Source organism: Lytechinus variegatus, chromosome 12 (assembly GCF_018143015.1).
Source record: "Lytechinus variegatus isolate NC3 chromosome 12, Lvar_3.0, whole genome shotgun sequence".
NCBI classification, from domain to species: Eukaryota; Metazoa; Echinodermata; class Echinoidea; order Temnopleuroida; family Toxopneustidae; genus Lytechinus; species Lytechinus variegatus.
In genome coordinates this window covers 28,681,432-28,702,621 of record NC_054751.1, presented here as the reverse complement: position 1 = coordinate 28,702,621, position 21,190 = coordinate 28,681,432, and the positions used below count along the sequence as shown (strand labels likewise).

General features: G+C 37.1%; 1 protein-coding gene across 1 annotated transcript in view; it reads right to left on the bottom strand.

Annotated features, from left to right (window-relative positions):
* The window catches only part of LOC121425114, a gene marked incomplete at its 3' end in the record, with an annotated part of 55,786 nt that extends 36,780 nt beyond the window's left edge, over positions 1–19,006 (bottom strand). Inside the window, exons 1-2 of the mRNA XM_041621096.1 lie at positions 18,908–19,006; positions 1,479–1,652 (exon numbers count right to left, since the gene is read on the bottom strand). Of these exons, the coding sequence (XP_041477030.1) occupies positions 1,479–1,598 (120 nt within the window). The remainder of the gene's footprint in view (positions 1–1,478; positions 1,653–18,907) is intronic.
* Positions 19,007–21,190: the final 2,184 nt, after the last annotated feature.

Here is a 21,190-nt window from a genome sequence, read left to right as displayed (position 1 = left end):
TGATACCACTTTTCATATGATGATGGCACACTAAGAAATTTATTAGCACTCAAACTTGAGTTGCAGAGTTTTTTTTGAGGGATTATATTGGAAAAGACAGATTGATCAGATGATGAGGGGCAAATAGAGTATGTAGTACGGGGTGTGTCGAGGAGGGATATTGATCAGGTTTTAAAAAGGGTATTTGAGTCCGAGGTGGCTGGTCAGAGGGGAAAGGGGGGGGGGGCAAGCAAAGAAGACATGGAAGAACTAAATGGTAGAGGTAATAGGAGGATTGGGTTGAAAGAAGATGTACCAAATAGAAAGTGGAGTGGGTTAAGGTGACCTCTGTGAGTGCGAGGTCACTCCAGCCAGCCACAAGTAGATTTTCATGTATGTAAAGGCTTGGTCCCACTGCACTTGTCTTACGGATGCAGAGAGGATGTAAAACGGAAAAGAATCTTGCCTATTTTGTCCATTGTCTGGAGTGGATGAAAACAGATGGAACCACCCCAAAATTTTGTTTGTACAGTACGCTGTATCCTTTTTTATTACATGTTGTGTCCGTCAGCCAGCGGGACCAGGCCTTAACAGAGTAAGCCATCAACTGAAAACAATCTTTCAGAGTCAAGAAAGAAGGAAATATTCTTCATTTTCTTGATAGTTTCTAATTTCTAATTAAAGGTCAAGTCCACCTCAGAAAAATGTTGATTTGAATCAATAGAGAAAAATCAAACAAGCACAATGCTGAAAATTTCATCAAAATCGGATGTAAAATAAGTCATGACATTTCAAAGTTTCACTTATTTTCAACAAAATAGTTATATGAACGAGCCAGTTACATCCAAATGAGATAGTCGATGATGTCACTCACTCACTATTTCTTTTGTTTTTTATTAATTGAATTATACAATATTTCAATTTTTACGAATTTGACGATTAGGACCTCCTTGCCTATAGCACAAAATGTTAAAATAATGGAATTCCACGTGTTCAGGGAGGAATGAAACTTCATTTCACATGACAATGACGAGAAAATAAAAATATTTCATATATTCATATAATAAACAAAAGAAATAGTGAGTGACATCATCGACTCTCTCATTTGGATGAAACTGGCTTGTTCAAATAACTATTTTATTGAAAATAAGCGAAACTTTAAAATGCCATAACTTTCTTATTTTACATCCGATTTTGATGAAATTTTCAGAGTTATGCTTGTTGAATTTTTCTCTTTTTATTCGAATCAAGTTTTTGTTGGGGTGGACTTGTCCTTTAAATAAAAACAATTACAAGAAAGTATGGAAAAATAGATAGGCATTTCATGGATGTAAAGATGTGGAAAGTTTTCATGAACTTTTGGGGAAGGTTGTTTTAACACCCCCCCCCCCTCGTTAACCCTTACAGCTCATTTATCAATAGCATTTAAACATTAAACACAATAAATGTGATGACTCGGGCCTAACCTACATGTAGTTCTACCACAAACATAAAATTACCTTAAACAAGACATCTTCCAGACTACGTTTGGAACTAAGTTGAACAAAACATTTCTCTTTGTCATCTGCTGATCTTGTGGTGCGTCTGGATACGGCACCTCTTGGAAAATCCTCCTCCATCTTTGAATCCGTTGTCTCAAAATAATTACCTCGTCTGTAGCTGTCCTATAAACCCTTCAAAATAAAATTGAAAGGCAAAACAATAGATGGCAATTACTGAAAGTGTAAGAAAATCAAGCATTTGTTCCATAGAAAAAGAGAAAATAAGCCAAACATTGCCACCCTTATTTTGCAACACATGGAGATGTAACTGAGGACAAGGTTATAACCTTGTTCATTGAATGAGTGCTTATTAATGTTGTAACCCGCACCCGTTGCGGTACGGGTTAACCTGCCGGTATGCCTCCGATCGCGGGTTGCGGGCCGGGCCGAGTTCATTCTCAAACCCGCAGACCGTCATGCGAAAAAAAGGGAGAATAAACGACGCATAATAAAAACATTCACAGTGAAAATTGAGTTAAGATCATGTGCTTCTTACGTGGCAGATTCTTTTAGAGACGTAGATATTTCCTTTTAAAAATGCCGGCGTATTTTTGTCTTGTGAATAGTGAACAGGACTGAGTCTGAGACAGTTCAACATGATAAATACATCGAGTTGCTCTCTTTCAAAGGCCAGCGCCAGTGCGTGCATGCAGCGCAGTCAAAAGCAACCGCATGGGCCAATGAAACTCGATGTTGAGTTTCCCGTCCCATTTTTTCCAGCTCATAATGAGGAACCGATTTCATTATTCATTATTTTTCAGAAGATGAAAGTTTGACCTTTTGTAACCTTTTAATGCACTTTATTCCGTGGAACTTGAAGCCAGGGAAAATTTAGTCATTTTTTTTTTTGGGGGGGGGCTCCATTTTCATTTTTTTTGCAATATTTCAGGGGCTCTTTTCAAATGCTACGTTTTTGTATTTTGAGGAATACCTGTTCACTTATTAAATTAATTATTACTTGTTGTTTAATATTGTATGATTTTTAAAGTTTTTTTCATGCCTAGAATCATGGATGTGGGTGTGTTTGTGTGGGTGAGACTGTGAGTTGAACTTGATATAAATGAATTTAATATCTAATTTTTACTCCATCTAATTCCAGTACTTGGCCATGTAATAAAGGCCCACATACCCTTACTTTTCCTGAAGTTCTTTGAAAACGCAGATCTCCACGAAAATTGTATTTCTCTATGGGGGAGTCTAAATTTGGTGAGAATGAACTCATTAATAACTTAAATATACATGACAATGAAGAAATCATCAAACTTCATTGGCAGTTTTGAAAAATATACTTGAAATATAAACTCTGTCTGAAGCAGAAAATCACCGTCATTGAGGCCTTTACAGAGCGAATTGTCCCCCAGAGCTCTGGCAGAGAGACAGAGCTCAGACTAGCTAGCACAAGCGCCAATGCGTACGTGGGTGAGTCTCCCGTCGGCCTTGTAACAGATTGAGCTTTGATGATTTTTTTTGTCTGATATTTAACTCATCCCCTGGAAAAATAAAACAAATGATTTTTAAGTTATAATTAGCAAATAAGATAAGTTATTTTGGATGAGTACTAGGCCATATGATAACTCACCAACGCGAGGTTACTAGACTTTGGGATTTATTGAGGTAGCTCAACCATACCTCGAGCGATGTTCGTGCAGGCTCCACCACTTCTACGGTTGTTGAGTGGAGCCTGCACGAACATCCCTCGAGGTATGGTTGAGCATGCAGCGTCATTCCATTCACAAAAAAGAAAGAAAGAAAAGATTTGCAGGTATTTACAAGATATACAAGTAATTGTCTTACTGAAAAGCTTATATTAATGTTTTAAATCAGTTTTGAATCTAGATATCCGAATAGTTTATTTTCAGAATTTGATTTTCAAACGCGGGACAAATTTCATAACGCGGGCGACGGGAAACTGAACATCGAGTTTTAGCGGCCATATTATCGAATGAAATACAAAAACAGAAGGAAATAATATAGAGATAAACGAGAAGAAAAAAATGACTGTATCATTATCCAGGTATTTATTGCAATTTTGATTACTTTATAGACGAGGTCCCATAGAATTGAATATTGTAATTATGATTGTTTGAGTCGCAGTGTCGACCGACCTGGACTGAAAAACAACATTGCCGTCTGCCGATCCTTGCTGGGCAGCCTGGGCTAGCTAGCGCACTGAGCTGCGGCTCGCTAGCTCCGATCCGAGGCGTTAATTGCGTAATGCTTTCAATTTCGAGATCAGAGCGGACCCATTTCGTGGTACAAAGTCACCCAAAAAACATTTTCTCTCCGGAATAAAAGGCGAATTTGCAAATTGTAAGTAAATTCACTCTAGGCTAGGTAGTAGTAGACATATATTTTCCTGATTTGAGCCTGTATAGTTGGGGATTGCAGAAATAATGTTTTTCATTTTTCAAAGATAAATTGACTTGCGGGTTAAAACCCGACGGGTCAGCGGGTCCCGCTTGCAAATTATTGGATTATACGGGACGGTACGGTTCGGGTTTTCACTTGCGGGTTACAACATTAGTGCTTATGGCAAAGTTTCATGAACTAGGACCTCTAGCCTAGGTCCATATATTTTCTAAGTTATGCTGTCATTTCAAAAACTTAACCTTCAGTTAACGGCGCTGGACCATTTCTAGTTGATGGATATTCTCTTGGGTTTAAGGGTAATGTTGTAAGTTAGAGCAATTCAGGATCTGAGTTCGGTTCGGAAGTTTTGCTCCTAAAATCGGAATCGGTTCGGATATCGGATCGGAAGATATTCAAAAACAAAAAATACATTAAAATTTGTATGAGGCCGGCGCGTGGACAAATGCGGCACGCTACAATGATGGCAGGATTTGTTTTGATCTCCGACAAAAGCGGAGGAAGAAGATGAGTTGTTTTGATCTCCGACATAATCGGAGGAAGGAAAATAAGATAATGACGTTCCAGCGCGCGACACTACCACCAATCAACGATAGGCCTCTTCTCTACAACATCGTGGTGATGGCGGAGTCCGTCGTGAACTTTTAGAGGCCGCATTACTTACCGAAAAAGACGCACTATTATCCAAAGTTGTTTACCATAATATTCACCTTCTCTACAACATCGTGGTGATGGCGGCGTCTGTCGTAAACTTTTGGAGGTCGCATTACTTACCGAAAAGAACACACTACTATCCAAAGTTGTTTACCATGATATTCACCTTCTCTACAACATTGTAGTGAAAGCGGAGGTAATCGTAGACTCTTAAAGGTCGCATGGCGGAGGTAATCGTAGACTCTTAACCCTAAAAAGACTGGGCTATTTTGGAGGCTAGAAAAACTGGGGGGGGGGGCCTTTTGGGCCCCCCCCAAGATCTCGGCCGTTGGTCGTCCGATCGCAACCAAATTTGGCACACACATCCTTTGTCATGTCCTCTAAAAGAAAACATAGTCAAAATACTGATATTCATTGTATTTTTTAATATATGCATAATTAATTATGCGAATATGCAAATTTTTATCAAAAAACTGAATTTTTCATACTTTGGTACCTATTGCGGTCCATAAATTCCCGTTTCAAGGTTTTCAGCTGTAAGAAGATGTTGTTTATCATGGAATTGTGTTATTTCATGCTTGAATTATTAGATATGCTTATGCAAATAAGTACTCTGCATGCGTTATGTAGAGAAATACAATAATTGGCATGTTTTATTGCATTACACTCTCTTGCAATGAGACAAAGCAATCTTGGAAGATACACAAGTGATGTGTTACATGTACACTAGCTGGTGAAAACAAAGCATAGGAGATATCACATAATTTATGCAAATTAAATTCGTAATTAATTATGCGAATATGCAAACTTTTATAAAAAAATTGAATTTTTCATATTTTGGTACCTATTGCGGTCCATAAATTCCTGTTTGCAAATTCTTGAGTATTCTAGATATATTTTGGGTTTGTGTAATATATAACTTATTCAATATCAATTATATCATAATCAACTAAAGTGTGACATTACTTGTCTATTCAGTGTTTCCTGCACCCAAGAATATAGTTGTGCAAGCGATTCTGGTATTTTGCACTACTTTTCTTATGTTTTTCTTTGATTTTAATTTCTTATGTATTTCTTTATTTTGCATTTCTTATGTATTTCTTTATTTTTTTATGCAATGTTTTTCATTATTTTCATATCCTAGAACTGCTACTTGAATTCACAAGTGACATAATATAGAAAGAAACAAATAAAAATGTAGTTAGAAAACAATGTGTATAACATTCATTCAAATACCATACACTTTACACACAAACGAATACAAATTTCAATTTCTTACGTGACATGTGATACGAAAATGTTACGTAACTCCACAACCGCGGCATAGGGGTATACAAATTTGGTATCAAAAGTTGCGCAAAACTCAAGAGAAAAAAGTCATGAAATGGCGGCGCGAACGCTTCATGCGCAAAAAAGTTATCGCGATTTATGTACAGGGGGGCCTAAAAGGCCCCCCCAGTCTTTTTAGGGTTAAAGGTCGCATGACCTCCCGAAAAAGACGCATTATTATCCAGAGTTGTTTACCATGATATTCACCTTCTCTACAACATCGTAGTGATAGCGGAGGTAATCGTAAACTCTTAAAGGTCGCATGACCTCCCGAAAAAGATGCATTATTATTCAGAGTTGTTTACCATGATATTCACCTTCTCTACAACATCGTAGTGATGGCGGAGGTAATCGTAATCTCATAAAGGTTGCATGACCTCCCGAAAAAGACGCATTAATTATAAAGAGTTGTTTACCTTGATATTCACCTTCTCTACAACATCGTAGTGATAGCGGAGGTAATCGTAAAACTGTTAAAGGTCGCATGACCTCCCGAAAAAGACGCACTATTATCCAAAGTTGTTAGAGATGATTTTCACATTTTCTACAACATCGTTGTGATGGCGGAGGTAATCGTAAACTCTTAAAGGTCGCATGACCTCCCGAAAAAGACGCATTATTATCCAGAGGGGTTAACCATGATATTCACCTTCACATGATGCGGATTCATAAAAGATGTACAGCGAACAAATAAACATTAAAAGCGGAAATATCACGAATAAAAACGAATTACCTTGCGAATGCTATTTTACGAGGGATATTGCTTGTAAAAATGTGGAATGTATTGCAGACATTGCGAAAATGTAACGAAAGTAATGCGGAAGTATAACACATGTATTGCGGACAAAAATAGGATGCTTAACGATTATTGCGGAAGTATTACGTATGCATAGAGAATGCAATGCGCACGTGGTGCGGAAACAACGGTCGCATTGCGAATGTGATACATTTGAATCGAGACCATATAAAAGAAGAGCACTCCACTCTTTAGCGTCATTATCTTTATCAACATTGTAGAAAGTAGCAACATGTCAACAAGAGCCAAATCAAGAGGAAAGAAGAAACAAAAGACAAGCAAAGTTGGAGAGAGGGCTCCGTCACCAGTACCACCTCCTCCACAATCTCCAAGGTCACCGAGTCCACCTCCAGAAGACCTCCCTGGCGCCGATGAGGTCCCTGGTCCAAGTCAGCCTAGAGATGACAAAGCTGAAAAAGAAGAGAAGAGGCCACGAAAGAGCTTCACCCTCAAACCCGACCAAGAAGATAATGCCTTCGAATGGTTAGCAGAAAATGAGCTTTTGGTCAAGGCCTTTCCACTGTATGGCTTCATTAGGTATGTTTTCAGAGAGAAAGCATCGTCGCCCACAATGAAGTATGGGACATCTTGGGTGTCATTGGGTAAGGGATCTGGATTTGGCCAACCCATAATGTCGCCGTTCTCGAGACCTTGCTTCAGCTCACTTTGGTTGTATATTTGAGCATCTGATGCGGAACCGTTTCCTGATACGTCAGCCCAAAGAACCTTGTAGTCAGAACTGACCAGGGCAACTAAAATGATACTGAAAAAGCCCTTGTAGTTGTAATATTCCGAGCCTAAGTTCGCTCTGAAGTTGGTCTGTGTCTTGAGCAGTCGAGGAGTGAGCCTGTTCACCAGTTCGTCAAACATGTCTGAGGGCATTCTCATAAAGTTCTGGAAGGCACGTGGATCTTCGTTACGCAGCTCCACCATCAATCTATCGTACATGCCCAGATCTAGTCTTCTGCCAATCCAAGGTCTCACCCAGACAGCTCTTTGATTTCTCCTTCGCTTTCTTTTCCGTATTTGGATCAAACGTTGAACTTGGAAGAGAAGATTGTTATGTTGTTGGATGGCTGCAACTATCAAATGTCCGTGATGATCCATGGCAACATCCTATATTCTACACAACTGTTCTTAAAATGACGGTCAAATTTCATTTTCTGTAACATTTATATAGTAATCTGGGTTTACGATGAATGTTTGCTGTGTACTCGCAAATTGTTCGCGAAACAGTCGTAATACAAACGCACTCTTCGTGACCAGTCTTTAAGCATTCTTTATAAATTATTATAGCTTGGTATAAAGTCGTATTAGGCACGTTATGCATTCGTTTCGCATTCTATCCCAGTCCGCTACTTATCCGCAATCCCATGTCCGTTGCAGATATCACAGGATAACTGCGAAAATTCAGCGGATACATTGTGTATGCATTGCGTATGCATTGCGCATATAAACCGGATGATTTCCGCTCCCAGGAATTTTGGGCAGCCCAAAACTCCTGGGAACGGAAAAATGTGCCTTTGCGGATGATTACGGACATGTGCGGAAAATAACAGTCTTAAAACAGCATACTTTACGAATATTGCGGATGTTAAGCGTCTGTAATCAAATTTTATCCGCAATTTATGCGCAATCCATCCTAAATCTCACTGGGACCGGGCCTATAGTCAGATAGTCGTAAATATTACCGCGCATGTCAGCGTGTTCAACTAAATCTTATTTGCCTCCGCTTAAGATCAAAACATATCGTCTTTTCGTTGTTTTTCTTCCTCCATTTTTGTCGGAGATCAAAACAAATTACCGCCAATTATCATTGGTGCCGTGGCCGGGTGGTCTAAGGCGCCTGGCTATACATGAAAAAGTCTGGGGTTCGATCCCTAACCGCGGCACCTATGCCATGAGCAAGGCATTTAATCTACAATGCTCTTTTATCCTGCTTTCAAATAAATGGAAATGCTAAATGCATTAATGCTAACTAGGTGTGAACTTGTTTTTTTTTTTTTTTAAATTATCATCATCGTTTTGTTCTTCCCCGATTATGTCGAAGATCAAAACAAATCATAATCTTCTTCTCCACCTGTCTTTTCGCTAATATCGGAGATAAAAACAAATCATAATTTTCTTCCCCTTTATCTTCTTTTCCTTCCACCACTTTCGTCTGAGATCAAAACAAATCACCAGCGCATTTTGACGGCAAACATGTCGCCACGTGTTTTTTTTGTCTTGTTATGTTTTGTTTTTTCCGATCCGATTTTTTCCCCACTGGTCAAAAATCGAAGTTCGGAAAAATGTAGAAAAGAGGGGGAAATCGGATCGGAAATTGGAATAAATATCGGTAACAGCATTATCTAAGGGTCCCATACAATACATGCATTCTCTAAAATGGGGCGTACTAAAGCCAAGTAGCATAAGGTCTTAGTCTTTCTTGGACAAGGGCTGATGTTTCGCTGAAGAAATGCACTGACAGCGCTGGCTTTCTTGGTAATCGCTTTAACATGACGAGTCCAGTTCAGGTTGCTCTTGAGATGGACACCGAGATACTTAGCTGTGTTGGCTGACTCAAGAGGCTGTCCATGGATGCTATAAGTACATTTGACAGGCTTTCTCTTGTTAGTTACATGCAGTACCTGGCACTTCTGTGGGTTGAAAGCCATAAGCCAGTCACTTTCCCATGTTTGCAAGGCCTCCAGGTCATGCTGCAGTTGTTTAGAGTCGACTTCTGAGCCGATCTTCCGATATATCTCATGCAGCTGTCTGCAGATGTACTGTGCAGCCAGCTGAGACATTCTCGGGAAGGTCGTTGATAAACAGTAGGAAGAGCAGCGGCCCGATGACGCTCCCTTGTGGCACGCCAGATGTGACTTGTGCAGTTTTCGATGTACATCCTTCAAGAGCAACATGTTGACTCCGGTTTGTGAGGAAGTCTGCAAACCACTGATGGATGTTATTATTAATGCCATAGTGTTGTAGCTTGTACAGTAGTCTAGCATGTGGTACTTTATCAAAAGCCTTGCAGAAGTCAAGCAGGATGACATCATGTTGTTCCTTCTCATCCAATCCCTTGGCTAGGTCTTGAACTGCAAGGATTAGCTGTGACTCACATGAATGATGCTTTCTGAAGCCATGCTGAGCGTCTGTTAAGATGTTGTTGCTTTCGAGACACTCACACATTGTACGAGGTTAGTATATGTACTAACCTCGTACAATAGACCGTGTTTGACCCTGGATTTCGAAGTAGTCGGCAAACATCGCTTCATTGCTGAAGTAATATTTGCCGAAACTCCTTCTCACTATGCATTAAACAAATATGAAAATAATTTAAAAATAATAAACATTAAAAAAGGGCAAATTTCGCTTACCTCGACCTCGAAAATGACTTCGCTTGTCTCTTCTACGGAAATACAAGGAAGTCGTTGGTGGCGCTAATAATTTCACAACCTTGATTCAGCTCCTCGGTAATTTTATAACTGTATCTAAATTCTTTGAATGCGCAATCCTTATGATTAATTTACTAATTATGGGCACCAATAAATAAATTACCTTCAAAACATAATTAAATATTATTATTGGTGATGATAAGACTTATTTGCAATTAATTTAAAAAGATGACTAATGAAAAAATATTAAAATAATATACGTGCCTGGAAAGAAACCAGCAGTAAAAGTTTTAACGAACGTCAATAATACGTATACGGTATCCCAAAGTCAATACAATGAAAAGATTGGACACTTCACGGACTTCGCGTAATACCTTGCGTCGATTTGCGTGTAAAATAGTATAGGTGCCTAGTCTTTCCCTTGTCGTGTCTTTGATATGAATATAAATCGCACGCCCTCTTTAGGCGAAAATTAATATCCACGCTGATCAGTTTTCATCTCCGTAAAATATTCACTAAAGATCAAGAAAATATACATGTTTTTTAAAAGAAACTTCAAGGAGTAGCATACTTGCCAACATTTGAAATCTAAAAAGAGGGACAAATTTGGCCGGGGGTCCAGCGGGCCGCTTAGGCTCCCGACTTGGTTCAGGGGCAGCGCCCCAAATGGGGTCTCAAGGGGGCGTTGCCCCCTTGAAGCTGAAAGAAAAATAGCACTATGGAGGGCCATTAGATGCTTAAAATGATACCAGAATCACATAATATATATATTAATAGACACTCTACACACATGCCCCAGTTCTGTAGTTCAGTATCCATGGTCTTGAAAATATTCTCCCCTGTTGATCTGTCAGAGCACTGTTGCAGTGACAAAAGTTCACATGCTACCTGACCAATATTATCGTCATAAGTTTTCAGGAGTATTGGGTACAGTTTCACGGCTCCTTGATCGGTACTGCCATCTGTAGCGATACTGTAAGGCTGATGCTTGACTTTACTGACCAAAGCTTTCGCATCGCTGTCCGCTAGGGTACAAAGGATGTTACTTGTTTTTGTCCGAGCAGCACTGTAACCCTTAGCAATTTTTGAGTCGGGAAACATTTGTCTGAACAAATCACCAGCATGGTCAGAAACATCAATTGCAATGTTATGTTCCACCAAAAAATCAGTAAATCTTACCTCGGCTCCAATGACAGAGGTATCCTCTTTGGGCATAAAGGAAGATATTTTGGACATGCGAGTCGCATCGAGATCCGCCTTTTCATTGTCGATGTGTTTTTTCTTCTCGGCGTGGTATCATTAGCTCCTCCACTTGAGATTTTTATGTCCTGCCGGCAACACATGCAAAATGCAAATTCAACGCCTTTCGTGCTTGGCTTTATGAAATGAAATCGTTGTTTGTACTCCCCTTTAAATTTCTGCAACCGTTTTCCACTCATTTTGATCAAATCCTCTCTAGTTTTGCGAAATAATCCCGTTAAATCCACGATCGTCACAGGCCGTGCACAGCTCAGCAAGCGTTAATACATGTCCCACATATAGAAATTTAAATGATTTTTAAACTTAAAGTGTGTGCTCTGTACAACATTTGCATACCATAGTCCTACCTGTAGATTCCCCACAGGCAGGGTGGTAGCAGTGAACAAGTGCTTTCGAGAAGACTCATAACAGCAGTGAAGACGATGTGCTCAAGTACCTTGCAATGCATGCAAAGCCAACACTCACACTCACAGTTAGATTTCATTTGAAAAGGATTGTTTACTTTAGTTTTAGTTCTTAGTATAAAGCTAAACAATGTCAATGACAATTTTTTTTTCAAAAATCGAGTGGAAAAAATATAGAAATTCGCCTAATTAATTATGCACTAAGCGCTAATTTGCATATACATGGAATAATTATAAAAATAGGCATACTCGTGATATAGGCCCCGCTCGAGAAAAAAATTGTAATCGATCATACCTCAATATCTAGGTTGCTAACTTCAGCTCACTATATATACTCGTGATATAGGCCCCGCTGCTGTATTGAACGGCTTGGAATGTCCGTGCGCGGGGCCTGTTTCACGAGTATAGTACTATAACCGTTATATAGGCCCCGCACTACGGCACTGCAGACACTCCAACACAGTAGCGGGGCCTATATCACGAGTATATATTAAGCTTGCATCCTAAGATAGTCGCGAAACAGGCCCCGTCCAATGTGCTTATCCCAGCATTCGCACGCGTGTGGGGCTCGGATGACGGCTATATAGTATACTCGTTATCGAGGCCCCTTACACTGTTATGTAGTGGAAAATAACGTGGTCGTGGGGCTTGTTTCCCCGCGCGGTGGACGATGAGAATTATGAGGGGCGGCGTCCCCCCCGGGGGGTTGGCTCCAATTTGTTTTCCAAATAAACAAGGAAAGAATATCATGGGCGGCGCCAGTTTAGGGGCGGGGGGGGGGGGCTCCAATTTCCTTTTTCAGAAATCTATATATCTGTCGATTTACTTATGTATGAAAATAGTTATTATTCATTATTCATTCATCAATCTATTTGTACTGATTAATTAATGTATTCATTAATCATTTAAGTTATTTGTGTTTGGTGTTTTTTTTCTTTTGTGATCTATTTATATTGATTAATTAATGTATTCATTAATCATTTAATTTGTGTTTGGTGTTTTTTTTCTTTTGTGATGTATTTGTATTGATTAGTTAATGTATTCATTAATCATTTAATTTGATTCAATGTTATAATAAGGACAAAAGTATTTCGTTGGCAAATGGTGAACTGGCTCTTTATTTGCATTTTATGATCCAATGATAGGCCTATTGTTTTATTTGTTAAGCGGTATTTTAGGAAGAATTTTCACCAACAAACCAATTATCTCTTGTGATTTTTTTTTCATTTCTTCAGTAAAAAGTGGGGGGATGTTTGTACTGGCCACCCCCCCCTCCTCGAAAAGAGGGGGATATATCCCCCCATCCCCCCACCCCCCCCCCCCCCCCCGGATTTACGCCAGTGCAGCTGACTACATCGAGATTAGGAAGGAAAGAGGAGGGTGCAGGTCCAAGCAGTCGTCAACCAGCCACGGCAAACAACTACTCAAGGAGCGTCTTTACCTGGGGCGAAGGCGATGACAGCGACTTCGAATGACTCTCAGGAGTCATTTTGGCTTGAGATTTAATCTCGCCTCTAAACACAACGGCTCTTTTCAGAGCCACCAAATTACCAAGAAAGAAACTGAATAGATATGTCTCTATTTACCTCTTAAACAAAAATTAATAAACACCCTACATTATTTTCTTCAATTAATACTTATGGGTAAGCGATTGATTTCTAACCAAGAAAAAATACAGTATCAACAGATGCGATTTTTAAATATGATATATAATTGGCAAATTTATTTAATAAAAATAAATAATATAACTATAAAGACAGGGATAAACCTCAATGCACCCCTAATATAAGGCACCAGTTTCGTCAATGAATTATGGTTAAGCAATTGATTTTCAACCTAGAAAAAATAACAATATCAACAGATGCGATTTTCAAATAAGATAAATAATTGGCAATTCTCATAAAAGAATAAAAATAAAAATTTAAAGACTGGAATCAACTTCAATACACCCCTAATAAAAAGTAAGAAAATCGATCTCTCAACATGAGTAACAGTGACCGTAAATCCCCCCCCCCCCCCCGAAAATATTAATGAACAGTGAACTGATAATTTACGATTGCTTAAATATTGAGAGGGATCACCCGAAAAAGTCCCACAAATATAATAAGAACGACAGACTGGACTTAGAAAGTGGGTAATGGAAAGAATCTCGTATAAACGTGTTGGCTAATAAACTTTGGGCAGAAAATAGTATGATTTGTATGCCTACAAGTAAAGAAAATTCAGATAAACAAAACACTGAAAATATGATCAAAATCAGACAAAGAATAACAAAGTTATCGCATTTTGAAAATTTGCATCAATCCGATGAAACAGTCCTGGGTGTGTCATCATCATAATTCAATTAGCAAATTGGTGACGTCATATCACCAATTGTTCTTTTGTATTATGAAAATTAGGTTGATTCAATTTTTTTTTCTACGAAGAACTTAAAACATTGGATTGGCAACTGATTTAGTGCATTAGATATTCATTGCTGCGACTTATTTCATTATAAAGGAGACGCATTATTCACAAATATATTGTGAAAAAAAATCGAGCAATGATTTTGTTTAATAACATAAGGAAAAGGAAAGTGGGGTCGTGACATCAGCCCACCTAATGAATCTTCATGACGACTGTTTTAACAAAATATTACTACTTTAAAATTCAATAATTTTATTTGATATCCGGTTTTGAGGAAATTTTCGGAATTTTGCTCAGTGAATTCTACTCTATATATTAAGCTATAAATACTTTCAACACGGACCATCCCTTTAAGTTTTAAAATGACTGCAGGATGGGGAAATAGGTTAGCTGAAGAAATACTGGAATATCAATGAACGGTATTGTAAGCTTTTTAAAAACAAAACATGAATTAATTTATATTTGGGTAAAAAAGTAGGGCCTACTATATACCCAAAATAGATAATATACATAATGAAAGGCCGATCCCCAATTGTGGGGCGGGGGGGGGGGGTAAGTCTCAGTAAAATATAGATTAAGTTAAATATAGTGTAGATATCCCTCAAGCAATAATAAAATTGACCAAACCAAAAGAAAATTAACAAATCTTCCCCGAATGAATATGACTATTCGTTTTCTTTTCTGAACTTAAATGGATGAAAAGTTGGGAAGCGGGGGGGGGGGGGGGGTGCATTTATGAAAGGAATGAAAAATACAAATCGATAATACACACGAAGCCAGATGAATGATTCAATATTGAATAAGAGAAGAAAGCCGATTTGAAAAAAAATATATTGACTTCTTACATCCAGGTGATTACATGAATGAATAAATGGAAGATTGGGGGAATTATACAAGAATTATATAATTTGATTATTGATGAACCCCTCCCTCCCGCAAAAAAATAATCAAAATGAAATGTGTGTGTGTGTATTTGAATTTTGTCAGACGTGTATCAATCAGATATGATTATTTACGTCTGCATGGGACCGACCTTTAACGTCACCATCCGAAAGACGTGACCAGGACTCGAACTTCGAGCCTCCGCTTCAATTTGTAACTTCCCCACAGCTTGGATTACAGGCGCACGCCACAACGCCCAGAAATGCGGGGGGGGGGGCTCCAATTTATTTTCCCCAAAACAAGGGAGATAACAATGAACTTCCACACATAAAAAAAATAAAATCGAATTATACCCCTGATTCCATATCAAAAAAGAAAAGAATATAGTAAATAATTAATAAATTTATATTTTTTAAACACAAGTGCACACCTAGTTACCAATAATGCATATAGCATTTCCATTTATTTGAATGCAGGATAAAAGAGCATTGTAGGTGCAGTGGCCGAGGATCGAACCCCGGACTTTCCATGTACAGCCAGGCGCATAGACCACTCGGCCACGGCTTCTCCGTGGCCGAGCACCTTCGATTAAGAATTTTTTTTAAGGATGTTTTATTATATTCTCTCAAATCAAAATACACAATCAGATTCTATAAACAATTTGTACAAACTATTTGAAACATAATTATAAATTATACAATAAATCCATTACAATATAATTATACAACTTATACATCAAACTTCAAAAATACTAGAAATTAATACTAATGCGTTTCAGCAATTACAAAATGAAATATTAACAAAATATATGACATGATCAGAGAGAAAAAAAGATAAAAATGTTCCACCTCCCACCCCCCCCCCCCCTCCCTCCGTCCCCAGGTTAGGAGCATTCTCCCATTTATGCCTATACTCTACATGGAAGGGACTGCAATTCTCCGTATTGGGTTTTTTCTGTGTTTTTATTTATTTTGTTTTGTGGCTTTGTCTCTCGTTTGTATACCTTTGCCTCACTCTCCCTATTTATTCTTTTAATTAAGATTTTCCCATTTCCTTAAATGAAGAGACATCTTGCCTCTACCTAGCGCCAGCCTTCTTTCTTCCAATTCTTCTTTAAATTTCCTTTTAATTTCATCCATGGTTATATGTGCACCCTTTTCCCTCCCTATGAAGATTAAAAATTTAACAAAGATTAAAAAGTGATTGATTAAGCGTTTTCCTTCGTCCTTTAATTCTACCCCTACAAGAATTTCCTCCCAGCTTAAATTACCGGTAGAAATAAAACCAAACATCTCCTTACAATTATCCCAAACCAGACAAGCATATTCACATTCCAAAAAAAGATGGCGATATGTTTCCTCCTCTTTTTTACAATAACAACAAAGGTTATTTTGTGAGATTTTAAACGGAACAAGTGATGATTTGTGTAAGCAATGCAGTGTAACATTTTAAACTGAAATTCTCTTAATCTATATACTGTTCAGAGTACATTGTCTTGGTCTCATAAAAATGTGTTAAAAATACATTTCTTAATCGATTAAAAAAAGACTGACCAAAAATCTAAATGAACTTCCACACATAAAAAGAATTAAAGCGAATGATATACATCTTATTCGCTATATCACAAAAAAAACACTGAAAACAAATAAATTCTATTATTAATAATACATTAATTAATCAATTAAAAATAAATTAGATGAACTTCCACAAATAAAAAGAATTAAAAAAAAACGAATGATACCTCTGATTCTCTACATTACAAAAGAAGAAAAAATGAAAACAAATAAAATATAAATCCTATAATTAATAATACATTTATTAATCAATTAAAAATAAATTAGATGAACTTCCACAAATAAAAATAATTTAAAACAAATTATACTTCTGACTCTCTATATCACAAAAGAAAAAAAAAACACTGTAGTTAAAATAGATTGATAAATAAAAAATTGAATGAATAATGGATAAATGTAAATGCATCTATTAATCAACATAAACACATTAATTAATCAATTAAAATAGATTGAAATAAATGAACTCCGCACATAAAATGATTAAAGATGAATGATACCTCTGACTCTCTATATCACAAAAGAAAATAAAACATTGAAAACGAATAAATCAAATGATCAATGAATATGATATATTAATAAAATAGATTGATAAATAAATAAATGAAATTTCACGCACAGATATAATTAAAAACGAATGATACCTCTGACTCTCTACATCACAAAAGAAAAAATGAAAACAAATAGATTAAATGAAAAAATATGAATACATTATTAATCAATATAAATACATAGATAATCAATTAAAATAGATTGAAATAAATAAACTCCCGCACATAAAATAATTAAAGATGAATGATACCTCTGACTCTCTATATCACAAAAAAATAAAACATTGAAAACAAATTAAATGCTTAATGAATATATATTAATATACTAATCAATTAAAATAGATTGATAAATAAATAAACGAAATTTCACGCACAGATATAATTAAAAACGAATGATACCTCTGACTCTCTACATCACAAAAGAAAAAAAATGAAACCTAATAGTTAAATGAAAAAATATAAATACATTATCAATCAATATAAATACATAGATAATCAATAAAAAAAATGAAATAAATGAACTTCCGCATAAAAAAAATTAAAAACGACCTCTGACTCTCTCCATATATATATAACACAAAAGAAAATAAAAAACACTGAACACTGAAACAAATTAAATGACTAATGAATACATTAATTAATCAATACAAATAGATCACAAAAGAAAAAAACACTAAACACAAATGAATTAAATGACTAATGAATACATTAATTAATCAATACAAATAGATCACAAAAGAAAAAAACACTAAACACAAATGAATTAAATGATTAATGAATACATTAATTAATCAATACAAATAGATCACAAAAGAAAAAACACTAAACACAAATAAATTAAATGATTAATGAATACATTAATCAATACAAATAGTTAATGAATGAATAATGAAAAACTATATTCACACATAAGTAAATCGACAGATAGATTTCTGAAGAAGTAAATTGGAGCCCCCCCCCCCTAAACTGGCACCGCCCATGATATCATTTCCTTGTTTATTTGGAAAACAAATTAGAGAGGGGGAGGGGGCGCCGCCCGTCATAATTCTCATCGACCACCGCCCGGGGAAACAAGCCCCACGACCACGTTATTTTCCACTACATAACAGTGTAAGGGGCCTCGATAACGAGTATACTATATAGCCGTCATCCGAGCCCCACGCGCGTGCGAATGCTGGGATAAGCACATTGGACGGGGCCTGTTTCGCGACTATCTTAGGATGCAAGCTTAATATATACTCGTGATATAGGCCCCGCTACTGTGTTGGAGTGTCTGCAGTGCCGTAGCGCGGGGCCTATATAACGGTTATAGTACTATACTCGTGAAACAGGCCCCGCGCACGGACATTCCAAGCCGTTCAATACAGCAGCGGGGCCTATATCACGAGTATATATAGTGAGCTGAAGTTAGCAACCTAGATATTGAGGTAGTATAATCGATTACAAGTGTTTCTCGAGCGGGGCCTATATCACGATTTTGCCTAAAAATAATCCTCTTCATTATACCAAGGTTTTCAACCCGACTGCTAAGAACGCATGAATGCCTCTACCCAGCGATTAAGGTCCAATGCACTTGGAACGTCTGTTTCACGGAATTGTGTTTTCCCTATTTGACATATGTACATAATAATTGCATGCGCCGGTAAAGAAAATGGCTCTTTTAAATTTATTCTACGAAAAGGTGTCCTAATTAGAAACCGGCTCTGTCAAAGTAATACCGTCGATTAGGCCAATATGACCCGGAATCTATCGAGTATAGTATCGATTGTTTGCATTATTATACTTACTTTTCTTAATTTACAAATGACAGCTCCAGTACCGTCGACATTCTAGCGCATTTTGACTCCCAGTTTTGACTGTCCCAGATTTCGATGTCTACCCAAGAAAACAACTACTAAGTATCGACGCACGTGCAACATAACAGCGCATGCGGCCGGCTAAACGCTAGTCTGCAGGTACAGACCCTGATCGGAACTTTGATCAACAAGTGTGCCTCTACGCAAAGACTAGCAGTGAGCGAGGGGCCTTCAGTACACAAGGCATGAGTAGGCTGCACATTCAAACCCTTAGCTCTAGTGAAAGGTTTGCCAAGCAGACGAGCTAAACGCTAGGCTCCCCCCCAAAAGCCCCCCCCCCCGATGGCTTTTGGTTCACATTTTATTAACAAACATATAACTGCATGGATCATGCATGGGTTATCTATACCTAATCTCTGGGCCTAATCTAGATGCGAGCTGGAATCGCGAGCTGAAAACATTTACCATTTTGACCTGAAAACTGCAACATTCTCAGCACAATTTGTAATTGAACTCGACGTGATCGTATATCTTTATGGACCCTACAATAATTATTAACACGATGAAATTTAAATTGAAATTGAAATTTCACGCACTTTTTGTAACTTAATGGAAATATCTAACTTGATGCAAGCACGCAAAAAGCGAGCTGAACATTATTTTTATAGCCCTATATTTCGACCTTTTGAACCCTGTTTGTAAACTTGAAACCACTGATGCTAGCACGAAGAGCGAGTTGGAAATTTTGAGATTCTGACCTAAAAACTAAATCATGCATCTTTTAAATATAACCATGCATGAACTTTGATTTTTACCTCATAATTGGACATTCAATTATGGCCTTTAGGCTCTTATATTTCATTTATTTATTTATTTGTTTGTTTATTCATTTATTCATTTACAAGTTTGGTTTTAAACATATAAGTCGTGATTCAAAGTTCCAATAACATTGAACATGACTTGTGTACAATAATTACATGATTCGTAAATGAATTTAATTGTAACCAAAACAGATTACTGAACATTTCATTCATTCATTTTATTTTCCACAAATCAATCAAAATACAAAGAAAAGTACAACTCATTCCGAAATAGTATGCATAATTACAATATTAATGCAGATTCTAAGTGGATGGACCTTAAGTAAAGCAAAAGCTTGTTGTGGATATATAGGCCCTTAACAAAATGTGTAATCATTGATAGCTAAAAATAGTTATAGAAAAATAGAGCTGAGCTCGGAGAAAGTTACAGAAACTGGAAAAGGACAAAAACAGAGAACGTTACAAAGAACAGGGACACACAGGTTACTAGACAAGACAAGGAAGACAAAACAAGACATCAAAGAAAGAAAGAAGGAAAGAAGACCCGTCTATTGCTGTTCACGATTGCGACGTTTAAGTATATGACGTCAAATATTTTGACAGAATTGATCGTATGCTAGTGAAATAGAAAATAGTAGTTGTAAGGGTATCTGCAGCTGTAAAAATGAATACATGTAATTTATTTACAATGACAAACATACGGACATGGTGAGGGGATGAAGCACCTGGCAGACGAGAAAAAAAAAATTATAGTTGCTAGGTGAGAAAAAGTATCAAAGGACCGAAGCAAAACTTACAAGAGGTATGTGGTTGATAAAAGAGTTTCCCTGGCTACCAGGTGCCCAATCCACTCTCTGGCCGTCTTAAAAGTAATACACCGTAGTACAAATAGTATTTAAAGCGCACAGTTAATTGGGTTCTACGAGAAGTAATATTGTCTCAAAAGAGACGTTTTCAAGTTTCTTTTAAATTTACTATAGTCAAGCTAACAGATCTTTTTATATCGATATTGAGAGAATTCCAATATTTAAGACCTGGGGAACCTGAATTACAAGCTCCGCTTTCCAAGGTTTCCCCCACAATATACAGCTAGCATTTAAGTTAAAACTGAACTTTCTAAAATTCAATTATACTGTGTACTGGACCTTTGTGAACTATTTCAATATTTCTAATTGTTAATTTATTCTATATTCACATTTCTGTTGTAAAATAATTATCTTTGCTGTTATTGTGGAAATAAACGAAATGAAAACGAAATGAAATAATACTATCGTGGGCAAATTTTGTTCTGGTTTTTGGAAGATGAAATGAAACTGCTTGGCGTGTTGGATAGTCATGCAACTGGTTGTTCTTTATGAACATAATAATGTTCCATCACATAAGTGACGGAGGCAAGTCATTATTATTCAGCTGAAACATAAAAGAACCCAACTGCAGAAAGAAAATATCAGAA